The sequence below is a fragment of the Giraffa tippelskirchi genome, chromosome 6 (genome assembly GCF_054371585.1).
Source record: "Giraffa tippelskirchi isolate mGirTip1 chromosome 6, T2T-mGirTip1v1.2.pri, whole genome shotgun sequence".
Taxonomy (NCBI): Eukaryota; Metazoa; Chordata; class Mammalia; order Artiodactyla; family Giraffidae; genus Giraffa; species Giraffa tippelskirchi.
The window spans coordinates 140,841,183-140,860,141 of NC_137280.1; the positions used below are offsets into that span (position 1 = coordinate 140,841,183).

At 38.1% G+C, this 18,959-nt stretch overlaps 2 protein-coding genes across 2 annotated transcripts in view; both read right to left on the reverse strand.

Moving 5' to 3' along the window:
- Positions 1-3,116, reverse strand: part of LOC145510103 (uncharacterized) — a 54,626-nt gene extending 51,510 nt beyond the window's left edge. The window contains exon 1 of the mRNA XM_081500442.1: positions 2,598-3,116. The gene's annotated coding sequence lies outside the window, so the exon portion shown is untranslated. The remainder of the gene's footprint in view (positions 1-2,597) is intronic.
- Positions 2,598-18,959, reverse strand: part of LOC145510106 (uncharacterized) — a 38,191-nt gene continuing 21,829 nt past the window's right edge. Inside the window, exons 6-14 of the mRNA XM_081500446.1 lie at positions 16,988-17,320; positions 13,811-14,524; positions 12,677-12,772; positions 10,162-10,217; positions 6,464-6,578; positions 5,549-5,585; positions 3,483-3,601; positions 2,985-3,186; positions 2,598-2,874 (exon numbers count right to left, since the gene is read on the reverse strand). Of these exons, the coding sequence (XP_081356572.1) occupies positions 3,583-3,601; positions 5,549-5,585; positions 6,464-6,578; positions 10,162-10,217; positions 12,677-12,772; positions 13,811-14,524; positions 16,988-17,320 (1,370 nt within the window). The 3' untranslated portion in view covers positions 2,598-2,874; positions 2,985-3,186; positions 3,483-3,582. The remainder of the gene's footprint in view (positions 2,875-2,984; positions 3,187-3,482; positions 3,602-5,548; positions 5,586-6,463; positions 6,579-10,161; positions 10,218-12,676; positions 12,773-13,810; positions 14,525-16,987; positions 17,321-18,959) is intronic.

The following is an 18,959-nucleotide window of genomic DNA, read 5'->3' on the forward strand; positions in this document are numbered from 1 at the left end:
TGAAAGATTGGTTCCTCTACTTTTAAAAATGTGCAAAATTTCTAAGTTCAAATATATGGTTTTAATTATGTTGTTGTTGTTGCTTACTCACTAAGTTGTGTCTGACTCTTTTGTGACCCCAGGAACTGTACCCCAATAGGCTCCTGTCCATGGGATTTCCCAGGCAAGAATACTAAAGTGGGTTTGCCATTTCCTTCTCCAGAGGATCTTCCCAACTCAGGGATCTAACATATGTTTCTTCCGTTGGCAGATGGATTCTTTTACTACTGAGCCACCAGGATAGCCCTGGTTTTAATTATACCAGTGTCATAATCTCATAAGCGGATTGTAGAAAATGTAATCTCAATGATCTCAAAAGACAAAAACGAAGGTCAATACATTCTATATTATTGGCATAGCCACAGAAAATAATTTAATATTAACTAAATACCTTACCTTCCTTCCTTCTAACCCATTTTTCCCCTTGTGTGTGTGTGCTGTCAGTGAGTTGTGTTCAACTCCTTGCAACCCCATGGACTATAGCCCACCAGGCTCCTCTGTCCATGGGATTTCCCAGGCAAGAATACTGGAGCATGTTGCCATTTCCTACTACAGGGGATCTTCGCAACCCAGGGATGGAACCTGTGTCTCTTGAGTCTCATGCATTGGCAGGCAGATTCTTTACCACTAACACCACCTGAAAAGCCTTCCCCTCAGTTATCAGAAAAATTTTCTACACTATGATAGCCAAATTACCCATTATCAATTTTCTAAAACAGATACATTTTTTTCAGAAAAATAATAAGGGACCATATAGCAAGAGACCTCTGAATGCAATAACACAGAAATTATATACTGACCACTGATGATAGATCTCCTATCACTACAAACTCCACACACACACAAACACAATCTGAATTTCTGTAGTGTTTTTCTTTTTTTTTTACTTCTATTTTTCTCCGAAATAACATGTCACTGAAATTACTACTACACCAATGTATGTGTGGAAATATTTCTAATAGGTGTAAAAAAAAATCAGGACAACATTGTAAATCAACTATACTTCATTTAAAAATATATTAAAAATTAGGCATAAAGAATGACCTACTCTAATGTCCATGGAGTCGCGAAGAGTCGGACACAACTGAATGACCTCATTTTCACTTTTCATTTTCATGCATTTGAGAAGGAAATGGCAACCCACTCCAGTGTTCTTGCCTGGAGAATCCCAGGGATGGGGGAGCCTGGTGGGCTGCCATCTATGGGGTTGCACAGAGTTGGACACAACTTATGCGACTTAGCAGCAGCAGCAGCACTCTAACGTCATCCAGTGTTCCTGGTAAGACTTAGAATTAGAGCTCAGGGACAGTCTCTAATTCTGAGTACCGCCTGCTTTCTCCCCTGCCCTAGGTCTTGTTTCACAGAGTGCTACTGGGTATGCCAGTAGTCACTGTGCTCAGGAGTTTCCAACATTTTGAAAATGCTCAATTAAACAAACTTAAGCAGATTCCCAGAACCTGTAATGTTCCATCACAAAACTTCTGGAAGGAAAGGGAAAATAGAGCATGAATCATAAATTCAAAGGCCCACAAGACACAAGGCAGGTAACAAACATGAGGCTGCAGGCAAGGCAAGGATGGAGGGATGTGGTGCCATCTAGTGGAGCCCTGGCAGCATAGGGATGCTGCCCAAGGTTGTCAGGGCTTTCCTGACAAGTTACAAATCTGGGCTTTAATTTGAAATCTCCATGTTTATGCATGTTGCCTTGGATTTAAAAAAAAAAATACATTGTAGTTGGAACGTAATTTTTTTAAGTCAGATTAATCTGGCCCCATTTGTGAAAACTAGTATACAATGTTTAGCAATCTTCATTGACCGTATAACCTTTATACAGAGGTCCTATTTTAATTGCCAAGAATTGCCTTCAAAAACAAGCATCCAGCCCTCATGGACCACTTTGCTGTGAGTAGCTCTGAATGTCCCCCAAATTACTCAAGCATGAGTTATTTCAGGGTTTACTCAAAGTGAAACTAATCTCCAGTCTTTTAACTGTTCATGTAGAAATGTTTCTAAATGATTAAAATTATCCTTACATTTAGCCTTTGTCTAATTCTTTTGGGAAAACCAAAATTTAATTGAGCTGTAAAAAGAAATATAACACAGGTATTGATTCAATATGAAAAAGACCTTTTATCCTTCCAAAACAATTTTAAAAATCAAAGTGGTTTGAGGACTATTTAGCATTTTGGAGAAACTGGTAACACTTTCAAACAATACTATTATATTTGCAAACTCTATTTTCTAAAACAGAAAGCCACTTTTGCTACTCCCTCCCTCTTTTTTTTTCCTTGTATTTATTTCTGCCCTGCCTCATTCTAAAAATCAGAGCCTGCCAGTTGTCAACATAAGCACCTAGAACTGTGGCACTGATGTAGCAAAAATATCATAAATTATATAGCAATTGATTTTCTTCTCCTGGTGTCTTCATGGTCTACTCAACACCATTGCTTCTTCTAATTGCTAAAATACCATCCTCCTCCCAAATAAAACATTTATTGCCTTGTATTTCCAGAACCCTGAGAAACCAAATTTGTCTATAATGGCAAAATCACACTCACCTCCATTTTTCTATTGGGTAAATTAAAACCTGTACACATCCATGATTTGAAACCTTGGGGAACCTAAGCAATATCACATTTGGAGTCAGTTGATTTAAAAAAAAAAAAAAAGGACAATCATGAAATGCTTGCATGTTAACTCCTTTAAGTTCCAGATTAGATGTCCTGATTCTAAGTTGTATTCAGGTATTCTTGACAGCCTTGGTAACTGAGGTAAGACGTCTTTTTTTCTATCTTCCCAATGAGAATTCTTGATGGAAAACAGGATTCATGAGGTCTAAAGAGAATGTTCAATTATAAAAAGTATGTTTAGTTGACTTTACACAGTTGCACTAGCATCACTCTACCCAGTGTCCCTGACTCATAGGAATGCCATGGGAAACTGACTGAAAAATTGTGCAGCAGATTGAAAAGGACTCTGACACGGTATCTGGTCACTGTCTTCTACAGTCAAGGGCATAACACCTTAGAATCTGGATCCAGGACTTAGTGATAGTCATCAATAATGCAGACATTGTCTTCTGCTTGGATAGGCTTCAGAGCTGCATTTTTCAAAGCTCCAATGCGAGAATCTTTCAATGGAATCACACTGTAGAAAGAATAACATGAGTAAGAGAAAAGAAGATCACTTTTCAAGTATGAGCAGCATATTTGTTTATGTTCATTCAAGCCTGGGTATTTCTATTTCTCAGAGCACCATTCAAACATCCTATGAAATGAATAGAAGCTTCCAGAATTGTGAATATGAAATTACAGTAAAGTATTTTTAATAAGGAGGTAGAAAGTCACACCTTTTGGTTTCAAAAAACTCACAATGGTCTCTTTCAAGACACGTGTGCAATAGAACACAAAAATTTATAATCTAAGAAGACAAATACCACATACCTAATTGAAGTACTAAACCAGGATGCACAGTCTCAAAGATGGCCAGGAAATGGTTTGGCTGGTGTTTTTCTAGCTGAGGACTGTGACCCTTTAGTGAATGTTATTTAGTGGTATATATCCTGTATTTAAGATAAATATATATAAGTATACAAAATATCAGAGCATATCAGAAGTAGTAAAATAGTATTGCTTCACCTAAGTGTGTTCTAGAGCACAGAGTCAAAAATCACACCCTGCCTTAACAGTCAAAATTAGAAAGCCATGGGTTAGGTGAGTTTTATACATGAATGCTCATATATCAAGTGTACACAAACGTCATTTGTGGAGTTTTGATATCAATGTTTTTTCAGAAGTTGTCTGTAGTCACTATGTTTATTACTTAAGCCTGCCCAGAAATGTTATGAAATGCACTGAATCTTCACTTAGCTCTGATCTTTAAACAGATTAGTCATATATGTGTGGAAACAGGTTAGGTGTCAGCAGCTCAAAATGAGTCAATGTGATATAGCTGCCCCAAAAATAACATCATGAGGAAATACACCTTTTTGTTTTTGTTTTGTTTGCTTTTCTATATTATACAGCATCTTCTACTATAAATATTTTCTTTTCTAATTAGGTGATTAAAAACTGAAACTTTAAAAAACTAAACATTGAAAGAACAAAAATGAACTAAAAGGAAGTTATCATTCATGCTTTTCTGTCTGTAGGGAGTACTTATTTTTTTCCCACTCTTGGAAGCTGACAGTCAAAAACTCCTAAAACTCTGGTTTTGGACTCTAAGAGACCTGCTGTGTGATGTGACCTTGAATGTCACTTAACATCTCTAAACCTGTTTTCTAATTTGTAAACTGAGAATAATACTACTGCCTGTCTCACAGGTTTATTGCTGTGAAGGGCATGTCTGCAATAATAAAATCCAGTGTCTATGGAACACTTGCAATATGCTGGAGATTATTCAAGGTGTATTTTGTGGACTGGCTCATGTGATTAACTCAGATGTAGGAAAGGTTGGGTGCAAACATCCAATGAAAGAGAACTAAGAATAACGGATGGCAGTTAAAGAGGGACGAATTCGGAATCAAAGAAAGACCTTGCTTAAAGCCCAAGCTGGACCAGATGAAGCAGGTTATTTTGTTGGAAGTAGGTAGTGGTTTCCTACCTTTACAGATGTTTGGGAAAATGACTGCAGGGATGCATACAAAGAAGATTTAATTTTTTATTGGGTGAAGGGGTAAATTTGCAAAAACTGTAAATTGAAATGTCTGTGAGGACAGACAACTAATGTAAATGAACAGAGCAGGCTGGGTATGGAATAATAGGGGATGGTGGGAACCGTGGAGAGCTGGAGGCATGTCCCTACTCTCTGCCTGCACATAGCCTGGAGGTGTCTACCTCCAGATTTTTGCAGAGCTGCCTTCTGCTTCTTTGGGGCTCACTCAAATAGCCTACTGCCCTGCACCAGTATTCCCCATGGTATTTCTCTGGAAGTTCTATAAGGCCCTGCTTGTTTATTTATATGTTTTCTGTCTGTTCTGCTCATCTTTTCAGAATATAATAGAGATTCAATAGACATGCAATAAACAAAGCACTGAATGAAATCAAATAACAAACTAAACAACCCATTCAAATGATCCCTGAAACAGTATCTGCAATTTAATTCTCTGGCTCTAAGAGATAAGGTTTGAGGTGTTATTTCTGTAGCAGTTATGACACAATTCCAGGGAAATACAGAGGTGCTTGTAGAAGGAAATGGCAACCCACTCCAGTATTCTTGCCTGGAGAATCCCAGGGAAGGAGGAGCCTGGTGGGCTGCCGCCTATGGGGTCACAAAGAGTCAGACACCACTGACGGGACTTAGCAGCAGCAGCACCAGCATAGAGATGCTAAAATCATCACTGGAAGGCTGAACAGCAATGGAGGTGCTCTTTACACTAGATTTTTCAGGATCCAGGGTTTAAAATGGAGAACTCAGAAGGAAAAGAGGAGAGAGACAGAGAAATTTGCCTTATGTTTACTAGAGTAAGAACATTAAAAGGCATTATTAACACAAACCATTTCAAACTTACCGTAGTAGCTCCACCTTGCTACCCAGGCAAAAATATCCTAAATTAAGGAAATATGAAGAGAAAATTAAACATGCAAGCCAAAGAGTTCATGAGACTTTTTTTCGAAACCAGTATATTACTACGATTATTACTTTAATATGAGCAAAATCAGTACAGCTCTCAAGCTCTAAAAAAGATTAATTTAGAAGAAAGAATATTTTTAAAAAGGAGGAGAAAAAAAATCCATCAGGACCCTAACCTGAAAACTCCAGGTAACTTCATTTGAATCTCTAGAAGCCAAGTAAGCCTCTTGGTATAAAGTATCTTGTGATTAGTAGGTTTAGTGTATTGACCTACATGCCCTAGCTTACTTTAATGCCATTATATTTCACTGAAAAAAAACCCTGAATATTGCGCTTCTCCCATAGATGACAGGTTTTACACACACATACACACACAACTGGTAGAAGGAGACTAGGAGGCGTTGGATGACTGTCATGTGAAACCCTTTGCTTTTCTCCTAGCTCTGAAATCATGTACCCTCCTAATGTCTCTTGTGCTTCTTCTATAAGTGGGTGTTATGAAACCATCATCAGTTTTACCCCCAATAGGGATAAAAATTTGTTATTGAGGGAATGGGAAAAGAACAAAATGGGAGAGAACAAATCTTGTATATTACAGTGGCTTTTGACTTCCAAATCTCAACTTTACACAATGAGTGTTTATTTCTCCATATTTAATTTCTCCTATGGAGAATTTAAATATCATATTTATGGAACAATAAATTTAAGATAAATAAAAAAAGGACAAGGTAGGAACCAAGGAAGTTATGTGAAACTGAAATCATGTGGAATGTACAGCTACATGCATTTGGCTCAAGAATACTCCTGTGGGCTCAAAAATATTTCTGCATATTTCAGTCCTGAGGTGACTTACTTCTCCTAATCCAGAAAACTACAAACATGAGCAACAATGCCAAAATAGTAACCGAGATTCCAATGTAGACTCCCTTGTTGGTGCTCATCCATGTTTTTTGTGCCAGCGCCGCAGGCTACAGAAACATCAGCAGATCAAACACAAAACAGAAAAATAAAACAATCTTGTTAGAGTTATAGGCAGAAAACATTTCAGAAAATAATATACCCAGACACATTATTATTTATTGGCCTCTGGCTAGTTCTGGATCATGAGGGGTAAGACCAAATGATGTAAAGTTATAGCCTTATGATGAAATTCTAAGACAACTCAAAATTCAAAATGTATTGGGGGTGGTGGAAATGTTTACATCTTACTTGCGGTGGTATTTAGAGAAGGGTACAGATTTGTTAAAACTCAAACTGCATGCTTCAAATGAGTGTGCTTTATTATTATAATTCATACATATTTTAAAAATAATAAGCTCTTTTCATAAATAATCCTCTTATGATATTAATAAAAACCAATTTTCATTCCTATATAAGTTGCCATGGTGGTGCTATTTGAATGTGTTCAGTTACTAAAACTGGTCATTAATTTAAAAACTTTTTTCAACTAGAATTCAAGATTCTATATCCTTATAAATGGGCATGAAAGCAGCTGCTGCTCAGATTCATGGCTCTGCTTAACAATTAAAATGCTGTGCAGTTGAGAAAAAATTCCTAGTGTGAGGGATCATCACTTCCTAGAGTAAACCCAAAATATACCAGGCCATCATGCTTGCCTCCTTTACATAGCTTAATTCTAATTCTAAAGATGTCCCACCAGGTAGGTATTTTAACAGAAAGGAAGTGGAAACTCAGAGAAAAAGATTAAGTCTCAAGTCTCCTCCTGCATAAGAGTTTAATCTCTGGAGTCAGAATCCCAGATTAACTTTTATTTAGTTGCTCTGTGACCCTATCAAGTTATTTAGCCTCTCCAAACCTCTTCTTCTGTCAAATGCAGATTAAATAGGGTTCTTGGGAAAGGTACTTCAGGTACCTCCTGATAAACACTATGAGGAATACAGAGGAGGATGACCTAGCCTCTGAGCTGTCCTTGCCTAAATGGAAAACAATCAGTGCCTTGGGAGGGAAAAGCTGTGTTATCACCTTACTTGTGGGAGGTAAAGCAGTTAGATGGAACACAAGGTTACAGGAAGCAGTCTTTGCTTGCTTTTCTAAAAATATTATGTTACATAAAAACTGGAAGTTCATTTTAGAATGTGCAGCTCAGGATAAAGAAAGGAAAACAAAAATCAACCATAATGTCAACATCCAGAAATAGTTACTATTACCATTTCTCATTACATACACTTCTAGAATTTTATCTTTCTAGTACTTTTCTTAACAGACACAGTTACCATATCCAATGTATACTACAGTATATACATCGTTTTATTCTGTATCTATAACCTATATATACTATATACATATATATATATATATATATATATATATATATATTTTTTTTTTGGCAATGCTACATGGCATATGGGATCTTAGTTCCCTGATCAGCCATCGAACCTGTACTTACTTCATTGGCAGCATGGAGTCTTAATCATTGGACTGTCAGGGAAGTCCCAATGCTATCTGAAAAGTTAGTTTTTTCATTTAACAATCAACACTGTATTCTCATGGCAGTAAGTACACTGCAGTGACAACACTGTTAATGGCAATAAATGGGCATGCTTAATTGATAAGTAATTAATCTCTTATTATTGAACATTTAGGTTGTTTATAACATTTTCATGATTATAAACAGCAGCAATGTATATCTTGTTTTATACATCTTTATGTATATGTTCATTCTCTCCTTAAGATGCAGCTCAAGAGGTTGACCTAATGGGTGAAAATATATGCTGTTTGGTTTCAAGATACCTGGGAGACATCTTGATATCTTCACGGTCAAGACACAAAAATCCCACGATTGTGCTACCATTTATTGTGAACTTGCCTCTATATTGCTTATATTACATAGAAGAGATTGCTGCTGCTGCTGCTGCTAAGTCGCTTCAGTCGTGTCCGACTCTGTGCGACCCCATAGATGGCAGCCCACCAGGCTTCGCCGTCCCTGGGATTCTCCAGGCAAGAACACTGAGTGGGTTGCCATTTCCTTCTCCAATGCACGAAAGTGAAAAGTGAAAGTGAAGTCACTCAGTCATGTCCGACTCTTTGTGACCCCATGGACTGCAGCCTACCAGGCTCCTCCATCCACGGGATTTTCCAGGCAAGTGTACTGGAGTGGGGTGCCATTGTCTTCTCCGATAGAAGAGATTAATTGCTACTAAATACACCTGTACTGCAGGTAACTGAGGGCAAAAACAAACTTAACATTCAGAGTGTTTGTTTCTTTTTGTAAACTAGCGTAAGTCTGGCTGACATGACATTTACCTGGTGGCAGTTCTGCTCTTTAACAAGCACAAACAAATTCAGACAATACCCATCAGATCAATCAGTACCCATATCATCAGAGTGATTGAAATCTTTCATATCATTCCTACGTGGTAGTGTTCTCATTGTCAATAAGTTATGCAACATAAGGCCATTTGATGTCACATTAACCCCACTCTGCTTGAACTTGAATTTCTCACCACTTGCAATCAAGATTACTCTCATACCTGAATCTGTTCATGTTTTTTGCTTCTAGGAGTTATTTGCACACAGTGAAAGGAAAGTTGTTTCACCCAAGGGAGCCAAAAGTAAAAATCTCACTGATAAATTCTTCTAACTGACACACAAAGATGAGCCTTTGATGAACATCATGAGACTCTAGTCCCTTGGATTTTTCCCAAGCTAATTGTGGGAAAAGTACAAGAACAAATTACAGAATCAAAGTTGTTGAAGACCTTGGGACCTTAATATGTCATCATATGGGGAGGATTATATATAGACTCAGCAGTGGCCTCAAAATTTCTCTATAGGAGGAAAATTGCATTGGAAAAGGAATTAGGGGGTCTAAGTTTAAGGAATCACACTTTCATTGACGTAATATAGTTGGTGGGGATGGTCCCCGTTTCACTATATCAATTCAAGGCATGTTATTTCTCTAACAATGATCTAAGTTTTTCTTGGTATGTAATGTTAAGTCACTATGCCTGAATTAATTCACTCTTTTTTTCTTATCTTCCAGTCAGGAGAACGGAGAAGGCAATGGCACCCCACTCCAGTACTCTTGCCTGGAAAATCCCATGAATGGAGGAGCCTGGTAGGCTGCAGTCCATGGGGTTGCTAAGAGTCGGACACAACTGAGCGACTTCACTTTCACTTTTCCCTTTCATGCACTGGAGAAGGAAATGGCAACCCACTCAGTGTTCTTGCCTGGAGAATCCCAGGGACGGTGGAGCCTGGTGGGCTGCCGTCTATGGGGTCGCACAGAGTCAGACATGACTGAGGTGACTTAAGAGCAGTCAGGAGAAATTCTGTCCTGGGTGTATACGTGTGTCTAGAGTAAAATATCACTTTTCAGGTATTTCTAACAAAGTAGTGCATCTATATAGGCTTTTAAAATTAATTAAAATATCCCTATTTAAGAGTCAAATTCTTTTCTGCCTTTATTTTTTAAATTAGAAAGAATCAATCTGTGGACTAGTCTGACAATAATAATCTCTAAATGTAACTTGATTCCAGAAGAGACATATAAGTGAATAAGGCCAATAAAATACGAAGGAATATGCTTACAGTTTGACTGTTATGCCAATGGGGATCTGGAGACTGTGTCACAGTGCCATTTCCATCTGCTCAACAAGAAAGAAAATTAATAAGAATTACAAAAAGATATTGAACTTTCCTGCAAACACCAAATATATTCACACTGTCTTCTGGTAATGAATGAAAAGTTGAATAATCATATGGCCTAATGCTGTAGGCATCCCAAGAGTAATGCCAAGTTACTAACATTTATTAATTTAAGTAGTAAGGTTGTGCTTCTTAACCATTTTGTCATGGATTCTTTGAAAATGAACTGTTTTTTTCTCCTTACTGGAAAAAAGAAAAAGCTTGCTCACAGAAAATTTACTGACAACTTTAGACAAATCAGAGTGACCCATTCTCAGAACTAGGTTAAAAATTACCACTTACAGATAAATAATCAATATTTTCATGGCAGCTCAGAAACTTCCAGTGAGTGCTCAGAGGTCATTACACATCCAAAGAGAAGAACCACTCTGTTCAAAATGAACATTACATTGGTTTTACATTCAAAATGTGAGTGAAATGCAGTCAGATACCTCAAGCAGGTAGCATCCAACTCCTACATTATATGCCAGTGTGCCGACACTGATTCAAATGTGCTTTAGAAAATATGTTACATCACTCCCAAGGCCAGTATACCTTATACTACCTAATACCCCAATATAAAAGGATATTATGCCTTAAAGTTTTGAATGTCCAAATTTTAATAGTGTTTTGAAATATCTCTCTTGTCACACAGAACATATACTGCTGGCCCTTCTAAGCAACTATAGGTCAAATATAGGATTCTCTCTTTACTGAGTTATCTATTATATACAAGCACTTTACATCCTTATACCAATTTTCTTAATCCGAAATTTTAGATGAGGTGCTGAAAGGGTTGAAGTTTCCAACACTACTAAAGAACAAGAGCCTCAGTTCATAACCACCACACACACTATGTTCCCATCCAATGTAAATTCTCAGAGATTCCCGTACTACTGACAGAGCTATAAAACCATCATTTTCTAAAGGTAGTGAAAATGAACTAACCATATCCCCCCAAATTTTCACACTTTACATTACTGTATCTACAATTTAAACATTCCGACACTACTTCTTCAAGAGACAAAGACAGCATCTACAGTCTAGTCTCTGTGTATGACTTATGTTATAACCTTAAAACCTTAAGCTACAGAATGAGTGATGCTGTAAAAAAAAATAGAAAGGACTTGAGTCAGAGAAAACTTGACTTCAGTGCTGACAATGTCACTTACCAATGTGACCTTGATCGATGTCCTTTACATACACACTACATATATATGAATGTATATGTATGTATTTATATTTCTAGCTGGGGTAACCTTGAACTACAAGCTGTTGACAGCACCCGTCTCATAAAGTTGTCACATTAGATGATGCATGTAAAGGGTTCACACGTGGCACTCTCCAAATTTACCACCATGCGTAACAGAGTTAGCTGGGAAAGACGACAATTCAATATCACCTCTCTCCATTATGGGAAAAACAGACTAATCTTACATCTCAAAAGAATATGGACTTTCCAAAACTAGGGAGAACTGGGAGACTTTTGGAGTGGAATAGCACAATCCTGGTGGGACCTGCCTCTTTGGTTCTGGTGTCCACGTCCTCAACCCAACGCAAAGTGTCCACGTGAAATGAAAGCTCAACAAGGCAGCAGGGGAGCCTCCTGGCTCTGGGTAGTTTCTGGGGCTTAGAGGAAGCATAAACAGGTGACCAGTTTGGTCTGGACCAGTTTGGATTTAATTGTTTTAAGGCTCTGTCTAGGGAAGTATGCCTAGAAATAAGTTTAAAGACAAGGCTGATTCATTTTATTTAGAAAAATGTGGATATGCATGTGGATGGTCCCAAATCATACAAGCTGCCTATGTCACTCAAGTGTACATATTTCTGGACATTCTAAGTAACAGTCATAGTTGTCACTCTATCACTTGACTTGTAACTGTGTCCCAAGATCTTTATCTCAAATAATGCTTATAAGAATAAGTAATATTTCATCCATTTTCCAAAGGATAAAAACAGATTCAAAGAGGGTAATAAGACATTTGTTCAAGCTGCATAGCTGATTGGAATAGCGATTGTTGGCATTCAAGTCACGCTTGTCTTATTTCAGAGTATCTGCTCTTAACAATGTGCTTGGAGAAGGCGATGGCACCCCACTCTAGTACTCTTGCCTGGAAAATCCCATGGACGGAGGAGCCTGGTAGGCTGCAGTCCATGGGGTCGCTACAAGTTGGACACGACTGAGCGACTTCACTTTCACTTTTCACTTTCATGCATTGGAGGAGGAAATGGCAACCCACTCCAGTGTTCTTGCCTGGAGAATCCCAGGGACGGGGGAGCCTGGTGGGCTGCCATCTATGGGGTCGCACAGAGTGAGACACGACTGAAGCGACTTAGCAGCAGCAGCAGCAGCAACAATGTGCTAATATTTATCAAAATTTGAACGCTCCCAGGTATTCAGAAAAGAAACTGAAGTTACCTGTTGAACAAGAGTGCCATGGTGAGCTGGTTATGTTTGTTTCATACAGGGTAGTAGGCTGGGTTTCTACTGTCTGAGTTGGAGAAGATAAAGAAGCTATAGGAATGACAAGAACAGAAAAATAATGTTCAATTAGTGGAGGAAAATTTACAGCCCCAGCAGAAATAACAAACAAAACTAAATCAGAAATTACCCTTTGACCCATTCTTAGAAATATATTAATTGATGTCCTTAAGGTATTACCCTGCTATGTAGGCATTTCATTATCATGAATAAATCTGATCTAGATAATGATCTGAGAGCTTAACAACAGAATTATTTCACTTTTTATACATCTTTTGTTGTTCAGTTGCTAAGTCGTGTCCAACTCTTTGCAACCCCATGATTGCAGCATGCCTTGCATCCCTGTTCTTCTCTGTCTCCTAGAGTTTGCTCAAACTCATGTCCATTGAGTCAGCAATACTGTCTAACCATTTCATTCTCTGCCACCCTCTTCTCCTTTTGCCTTCAATCTTTCCCAGCATCAAGGTCTTGTCCAATGAGTCAGCTGTTCACATAAGGTAGCCAAAGTATTGGAGCTTCGGCTTTAGCATCAGTCCTGGGGTTGTCGTAAGAATTAAGGGGCTTAATACTTATAAAGCAGTTAGCATGTTTCCTGACACAGGAAACATAGTAAGTATTAACTTCGCTGAAATCTTATCCTCAAGTGTTGGGTTAGGCTTCAAAATGGATTAACTGATCTCTATTAAGAGCTCTTTGTGAGACAGAATCTCATTCACTTCCCCCTGTTCTGGCACCCTTATTTTTTCCTCAGAATTCTATGTTAAACTGGGCCAAATGCACCATCCTTCTTAGATGTCCATGACCAGTGGTCTGGTTTTTTTTTTTTTTTTGCTATTAATGATTCCTTTGAGAATCTAATAGAAACCATAGGTCCCTCTCACTCTGAAAATGCTTGAAGATACAAAAGATGAATATAAGAGGGTACAAGTGGTTCACAGATTCTGTGAAGCCAGGTTTGGAAATCTGTTAAGAATCCCTACCCTAGATTGTACATCTGCCTTAACACAGTGCCCTGGATGGTGTATATCCCCTACTTTATAAACTTTTGCACTTAGAAGTAGTTTTGCTTACCTGGCTGGAGGTCCTCTGTGGGTGCTGGCATTGGAAGAGCAGAAGTAGAGGACCTTGCTGTCACTGGAGCAGTGGTGACTGTCATGGTTGGAGTAGTGGTATTGATTGTTGTTGGCACAGCAGTGGTGGTGGCTGTTGGAGCAGTGGCAACCATTGTGGTTGGAGTAGTGGTGGTGGTAGTTGTTGGAGTCATGGTGGTTGTTGTTTTAGGGGTAGTGGTGGTAGTTGTTGGAGTCGTGGTAGTTGTTGTTTTGGGGGTAGTAGTGGTTGTTGTTGGAGTAGTGGTAGTCGTTGTTGGAATAGTAGTAATGGTTGTCTTTCTTATAGTGGTGGTTGTTCTTGGAGTAGTTGTGGTGGTAGTTGTTCTTGGAGTCGTGGTGGTTCTTGTTTTTCGGGTAGTGGTGGTGGTTGTTCTTGGAGTCGTGGTAGTTCTTGTTTTTCGGGCAGTAGTGGTGGTTGTTCTTGGAGTCATGGTAGTTCTTGTTTTTCGGGCAGTAGTGGTGGTTGTTGGAGTGGTGGTTGTTGGAGTGGTGGTAGTCGTTGTTGCAGTAGTAGTAATGGTTGTCTTTCTTGTAGTGGTGGTTGTTCTTGGAGTAGTTGTGGTGGTGGTAGTGGTTGTTGGAATAGTGGTGGTGGTGGTAGTGGTCGTTGGAGTAGTGGTGGTCATTGTTGTTGTAGTAGTAGTGGTGGTGGTCGTTGTTGTAGTAGGTGGAGCTAGAAATCAACATGAAGGCAGGGATTCATCAAGCAGCAGGAAACAAGAGACTTGTGCTGAGCCTGTGCACCAATACAACCAAGGAGACCATCCCCAGGAAGAACTCAGCACTTATCTCCCATGAACTCCAAGTTCTTGTCATTGGTCAACTAGAATCTGTGACTGAGGAGGGAGTGAAGACATGGTCACAACAAGGCAACAGCTGCATTTAAAGAATGATATTTCCGGAGGTATTGATATTAAAAAATGACACATGGGACTTGTGTTGAAGCACTTTCTAAAGCCTAGTCATACATATCAGACTTACATATCTTCATAAACATCTGTGAGGGAGGGAAAAGTGTCTAGAGCCTGAAGCTATTTTTGTCCTCTCAGCAGTACATTACTAGGACACAAATAATAGTTCCCCAAACAAGAATATTGACCAAATAAATAGCACTGGCCTCCGTCAGTTCTAAGGGTACCCTCCCAACATATCTGCATCCTAAATGTGGATTAATTCACATCATTAACGTAAGCTGGATAACACGGATGCCATATGCCACCTGGGAAGCCCTGAAAACAGTCACAGATAGTATATACATGAATGGATGGGGCTGTGTTCTAATAAATCTTTATTTATTAAAAAAAAAAAACTGTTGGTGAGTTTATTTTATAATCTGCTCTGGTCCTTTGGCTACAGTTTGCTGACCTGGGTCTAATAGTGTAGTTAAAGATTTTGAAGAACAGTGCACTCTGAATCCCCTCCCTTCAGTTTGAAATGAAACCTAAAAAAAAGAGGAAGCAAGAAAAAAATCTGATCAAAGGAGTATAACAAGGAAGAAATTTAATCAGCTTGTTTCACTAATGTGTCTTTCTCAGGAGTAAATATTTCCTAAGGAAGAAGCTAGGAAACTAAGGCTAGGAAAAACTGCTGAGGAAGAGCCCTAAGAGAGGTTGAAAGTAAGCTCATTCTGTGAAAAGTGCAAGAAAACTTAAGTAAAGTACTGGGTTGGAGGCAGAGAGTCACTTTGGCTCAGTTATGAACCCGTTTCCCATTGGACAGAGCAGTGACTTTGCAAATATTCATCTATTAAAGAATTTATAAGCACTATAAATGCCCCCTATTAATTTCTTTCTTTATCACTTAAAAGAAGTATTCCTCCAGACCAATCATATAATTTCATAACTCCAAAAATAATCTCTTCTCCACACACAGCCTCCTGCTACATGTGATTAGCACCAGCATCTGTTGGCTTTCTTAAAATGCCTCCTAGATGTTTCCACAGTGTCAGCTATTTTCTGCATCAGAATTGACCTTATTTTACTTGCCTTCATCAAATAAGCTAAGTGTCCTTGATGAAGCTAAGAAAAATTATGAAATTGAAATATCAAGTTCATTTAAATTAAAAAAGAGACCTAGCTTATAAAGGCTCTGAGTATTGGGTTCTGTTTTCATTAGAAACTTTAGTGGGAGCATACTTACTATGAAAGAGCACAAGAAACAAGGAAATCCTTTAGAACCTGCTCTTTCCACCAAATGGTAAGAAAAATTAAAATGTCTACAACAAGATAGAAAAACATAAACTTACCAGACTTTTGGATTTCACAAAATTCTAAAAAGCCAAAAGTGAACAGTTATTGAGATGAAAATGTTCTCATATTGCAATAGGGCAATTTTAATTTTTAAACAAGCAATTTAGTGATATGATGTGAGTGAAAGTGAAAGTCACTCAGTTGTGTGCAACTCTTTGCTACTCCATGGACTATAGAGTTCATGGGATTCTCCAGGCCATAATACTGGAGTGGGTAGTCATTCCCTTCTCTAGGGGATCTCCCAACTCAGGGATCAAACCCAGGTCTCCCGCATTGCATGCTGATTCTTTACCAGATGAGCCATGATATGGTGTGATTTGTGCTTCAAAAAATCCAAGGGCAGAGGGAGGGGATGAAGCTATATAGGCTCTTTCAATGTATATGCAACAAAATTGAATTGACAATTGTCAAAACCAAATGATACAACAATTTGACAGGACCTTATATTACCTGTTTTATAATGTGTGAAACTCTCTATGAGTCTTAAAATGTTAAGAAAGAACATTTGAAAATTCTCCGAAGAAATGACCTCAGAGAAAAGTTCAGATATTCAAGAAGAAGAATTTCAGCTCCATAAAAATACTCACTATATCTCAGTGTGGAACAGTGAATGCTTTTTCATGAACCAACTAGTATTCCTGAGGCACTGCTTCAGGAGACAGTTTGCTGACTGGGAAGATCCTCTAGCCTACGGTCTTGAATCAAGGTTAGTCTTAACACTTCACTCTACACAAATACAAGATATTCAGTTGAAGAGTTATTAGAAAACAAGATCATAGGAAACTTTTCTTTCCCCACTAAAGGAAAAGAAAGTTAACATCAAACAGAAAACTCTTATCTCTGGGAACCCACAGGAAGTGATCAAAGAAGTGGGAAGATAAGCTCACCTGGATTTACCCTCAACTCTAGGGTGGTTTTTATGTCATTGAACCACCCTCTCTTCTCAATTCGGCAACAATACAAGCCACTGTCAGACAGGGCAGCATTGTTTATGGTCAAAGACACATCCCTTCCACCAATATTTCCTTTTAGCTGATAACGTCCATCTCTCCGATAGGTGACTCTGTATCCATTAGTCCAGATGATGTTCCTTCCGCACTGAGACCAAGGACATGCCCCTCGGCCCCAACACATGCTTGTGACTTCTCCATTATAGTAGCAGGGTAGAGTGACAGACTGACCCGCCATTCCAGTCACTCGATGGTAAGAGGTTACACTATCTGTAAATAGAGAGAAACCAGAGCATGAGGTCTCAAAATTTTAACTTTAATTTTATTTTGATTTTGTTCTTTATATAGATTATGTGGCTTGAAATTATCTAACTATATCTTGAGTTTTTAAATTTAATATATGATTTTTCTTGTAAACATATTCTTTAGCAGTGTTATTATTAACCAGATATATTTGAAGATGAAACATCATATAAACATTTTTCTGTATTCAGGATTACTTCCTAATAGGACAGATTTAGGAGAGAAAGTATCACAATAAAGGGCAGAAATATGTTCAGTCTTTTGGTGAATATGATTCAAATTCCTCTCCAGAAGGTTTGAAACAAACGACACTCCAGTAATGCATCAGAGTGTGTGTACTTCATCCTGTGTATGACAGGTATCTGCTTATTAAATGTTAATACATACAGGGGGCTTTTCCTCTCCCCTAGATTCAATCACTGTCTCACTTGAAATCTGATTTAAAAACTGTACTGCATTTAAAATTTGGATTTTCAATTTTATTGCAATTTTTTAAATGGCTATGCAAAAAATTTCACCTCACAAATCTTCTCTAAATTAAAGAAAAAAGAGCTAATATTCTACTTAGAGCATCATTGGCTAGAGGCAGAAGCCTAGTAAACTCTTTAGAAATCAGTTTTTAGAAAAAAGGGTTTATAATACTCTCAGAAGGAACTGAGGCTTAAAATGGGCTTTATTGTTTTTGTTTAGTTGCTAAGTTGTATTGGACTCTTTGCCGCCCCATGGACTGTAGCCCGCCAGACTCCTCTATTCATGGAATTTCCCAGGCAAGAATATTGGAGTGGGTTGCCATTTCCTTCTCCAGGGGATCTCATCGACTCTGGGATCAAACCATGTCTCCTGCATTGGTAGGTGGATTCTTTACCACTGAGCCACCTGGGAAGCCCATCATGGGATTTAGGATGAATTAAAAAAAATTCCAGCAGGGATCCCTTCTTGTGAGTTGATGACTGTCCTACAATGGAGCACTGTCCAGTTAGCCAGGTGAAACCAAAAAATTGGACAATATTCAATCAAATATTAAACTCTACCTCTTAAAAACAAACAGGCAGGAAAACTTTCTCCTGCAGCAGTGGTTTAAAAAACTGTATTGCCAAATGAAGTCATAGTGATCCTTAAAGGAAATCTGAGATTCAACAACCAGTCATAGTTAGAATTGGGCTGTAAGTCTGGGAAATGCTCTGGGAATAAAACACTCATTGTTATATAAAATAAGTCTAGTTTTTATTACTAGAATTCTGATTATATTTAATTTTGCTTAATATCATTTTTGAATTATAAAGGTAATTTATGCTAATTATAGAAATTTGTTACAGAATATAATTTAAAACTGTACTTTTCCTCATATTCCTACCTCTCAAAAAATTTTTTTTAATTTAGGATTACGTCTATTCCTAAAAATTTCCCCTATCTCACAGAATGCTAAAATATGAGATAAATTAAATAATTTTGTTTATTAAAAATTAAATTTTTTTGTTTATTGATTAAAAAAAAAAAATTTTGGCCACATGGCACTGCATGTGGGATCTTATTTCCCCAACCAGGGATAGAACTCGTGCTACCTGCATTGGAAACACAAAGTTTTAACCACTGGAAAACCAGGGAA